Genomic DNA, 1,816 nt, shown 5'->3' with positions numbered 1-1,816 from the left:
GGCTCCAGAGCAGCTCCGGCCCTCGGGAGGGCTTTGGGCACGGGGGGATCCGGCCCAGCTCCCCCTCACATCCCCTCGGAGCTGGAGGGGGGTCTGTGCTCACCCCTCGCCCGCAGTGCTGGATCGGCCCGACGTTCCCAGCACTCCCAACGTTCCTGATGTTCCCGACGTTCCCGGCGTTCCCGGCTCAGGCCGGGCCGTAGCAGAGGATCTCGCTCAGGTCGTAGCCGGTGACAGCGAAGGTGTCCCCGGCGGGGTCGCAGAAGCGGGCGCCGCAGACCTGCGTGTCCGTCACGCACTCGGCGTGGCAGTGCTGGATCTGGGCGGGACAGCGGCCGGAGCAACGCCGGGAGCGGGGCAGCCCCGGCTCCCAGGGACACGGCCCAGGCCCCAAGGAGCAGATGTGGCTCCAAGGGCCACATCCCTGTCCCAGGCCCAGACTCACCTCGACGTCATCCGTGTCCGGGTCCCTGCTGAGCTTCCAGACGTGGACAAAGGAATCCTCTGCGCCCGACAGCAGCTGAGGGGGGAGCGGAGGGACCGTGGGGACACCGCGGAGGGGGCAGCGCCAGGGCCGGGAGGGGACACTGGGGTGGGATTCCAGGTGGGATTCCAGGGTGGAATGCTAGGGCGGGATGCCAGTGGGATCCCAGGTGTGAAGCCAGCTTGGCATGCAGGTGGGGTGCCAGTGTGGGATGCTGGGGTGTGATGCCGGGTGTGATTCCAGGTGGGATGCCCTGACCCCCCTGTACCTTTCCGGTGAGCGGTGCCAGGTCCAGGGCGTAGATCCAGCGGGCGTGGGCGCTCACCTGGGCACGGAGCTGCCCCGTCCCTGCCTCCCACAGCCGGATCTGCCCATTCCCGTAGCCCGCAGCCACGATCCCGTTCCACAGCGTCACCGAGGAGCAGGTGCAGCTGGGGACAGGGGCTCGTGTCACCTCCTGCCCGGGGTCCCCCCAGTCACCCTCCCGTGTGTCTGACACCCCACAGGACCCCCGGGGCTCACCCAGATCCCGGGATCTTTCCAAGCAGGGTGAACTCCTCCCCGGTGCTCCACAGGCAGAGGGTCCCGGAGTCATCAGCTGTCACCAGATCCCCAGCTGCCTCCTGTGAAAGAGATGGCTCAGGACGGGCCCTGGCACTGCCCCTGGCCCCGGGGCTGCCCCGCAGGCCCCGGGAGGAGCTGACACAGCTCCCAAAGTGCTGACGGATCGTCCGGAGCGGGGCCGGGAGCGCCCGCAGCGGCTCCGTTGGGACACGTCCCTGTTTGCCCACACAGCCACGGCAAGGGCGGATTTCGAGGAACAGTCAGGGCACCCCTCCTTCCCTCCAGGATGAGTCTCGGCTCCTCCCAGCCCCAGGAATCCCACACCCTGGCCCCAGGAGCCTCTGGAACCCATGGAGCAAAGTCCGGGGGGGCGTGTGAGGGGACGGTGACACAACAGCTCCATGTCCCCACGGTGACACAACAGCTCTGGGAACCGGTTCTGGGGATGAATTCCTTGGGGATCCCAGCGCAGGGAAAGTTCTGTGTGACTCATCAGGGAAAGTGCTGAGCAGTCTCGTGTGCAGGGAGGAGGCCGAGGAGCGTCTGCAGGGACCCAGCCCTGGCAGCTTCCAGTGCCTAACGGAGATCCAAGAGAGCTGGGAGGGACTTTGGACAAGGGATGGAGGGACAGGACAAGGGGGAATGGCTTCCCACTGCAAAAGGGGCGATTTGGTGGGACTTTGGTGGGAAGAAATCCTTCCCTGTGAGAGTGGTGAGGCCCTGGCACAGGTTGCGCAGAGAAGCTGTGGCTGCCCCATCCCTGGATGT

The 1,816-nt window shown here is 67.1% G+C and overlaps 1 protein-coding gene across 1 annotated transcript in view; it reads right to left on the bottom strand.

Annotated features, from left to right (window-relative positions):
• Positions 1 to 6: 6 nt before the first annotated feature.
• The window catches only part of WDR54 (WD repeat domain 54), a 3,747-nt gene continuing 1,937 nt past the window's right edge, over positions 7 to 1,816 (bottom strand). The window contains exons 5-8 of the mRNA XM_017840054.1: positions 1,007 to 1,307; positions 753 to 915; positions 446 to 520; positions 7 to 319 (exon numbers count right to left, since the gene is read on the bottom strand). Of these exons, the coding sequence (XP_017695543.1) occupies positions 188 to 319; positions 446 to 520; positions 753 to 915; positions 1,007 to 1,307 (671 nt within the window). The 3' untranslated portion in view covers positions 7 to 187. The remainder of the gene's footprint in view (positions 320 to 445; positions 521 to 752; positions 916 to 1,006; positions 1,308 to 1,816) is intronic.

The sequence above is a fragment of the Lepidothrix coronata genome, unplaced genomic scaffold (genome assembly GCF_001604755.1).
Source record: "Lepidothrix coronata isolate B3197 unplaced genomic scaffold, Lepidothrix_coronata-1.0 Scaffold746, whole genome shotgun sequence".
NCBI lineage: Eukaryota > Metazoa > Chordata > Aves > Passeriformes > Pipridae > Lepidothrix > Lepidothrix coronata.
This window is presented reverse-complemented; position numbering and strand designations above follow the sequence as displayed.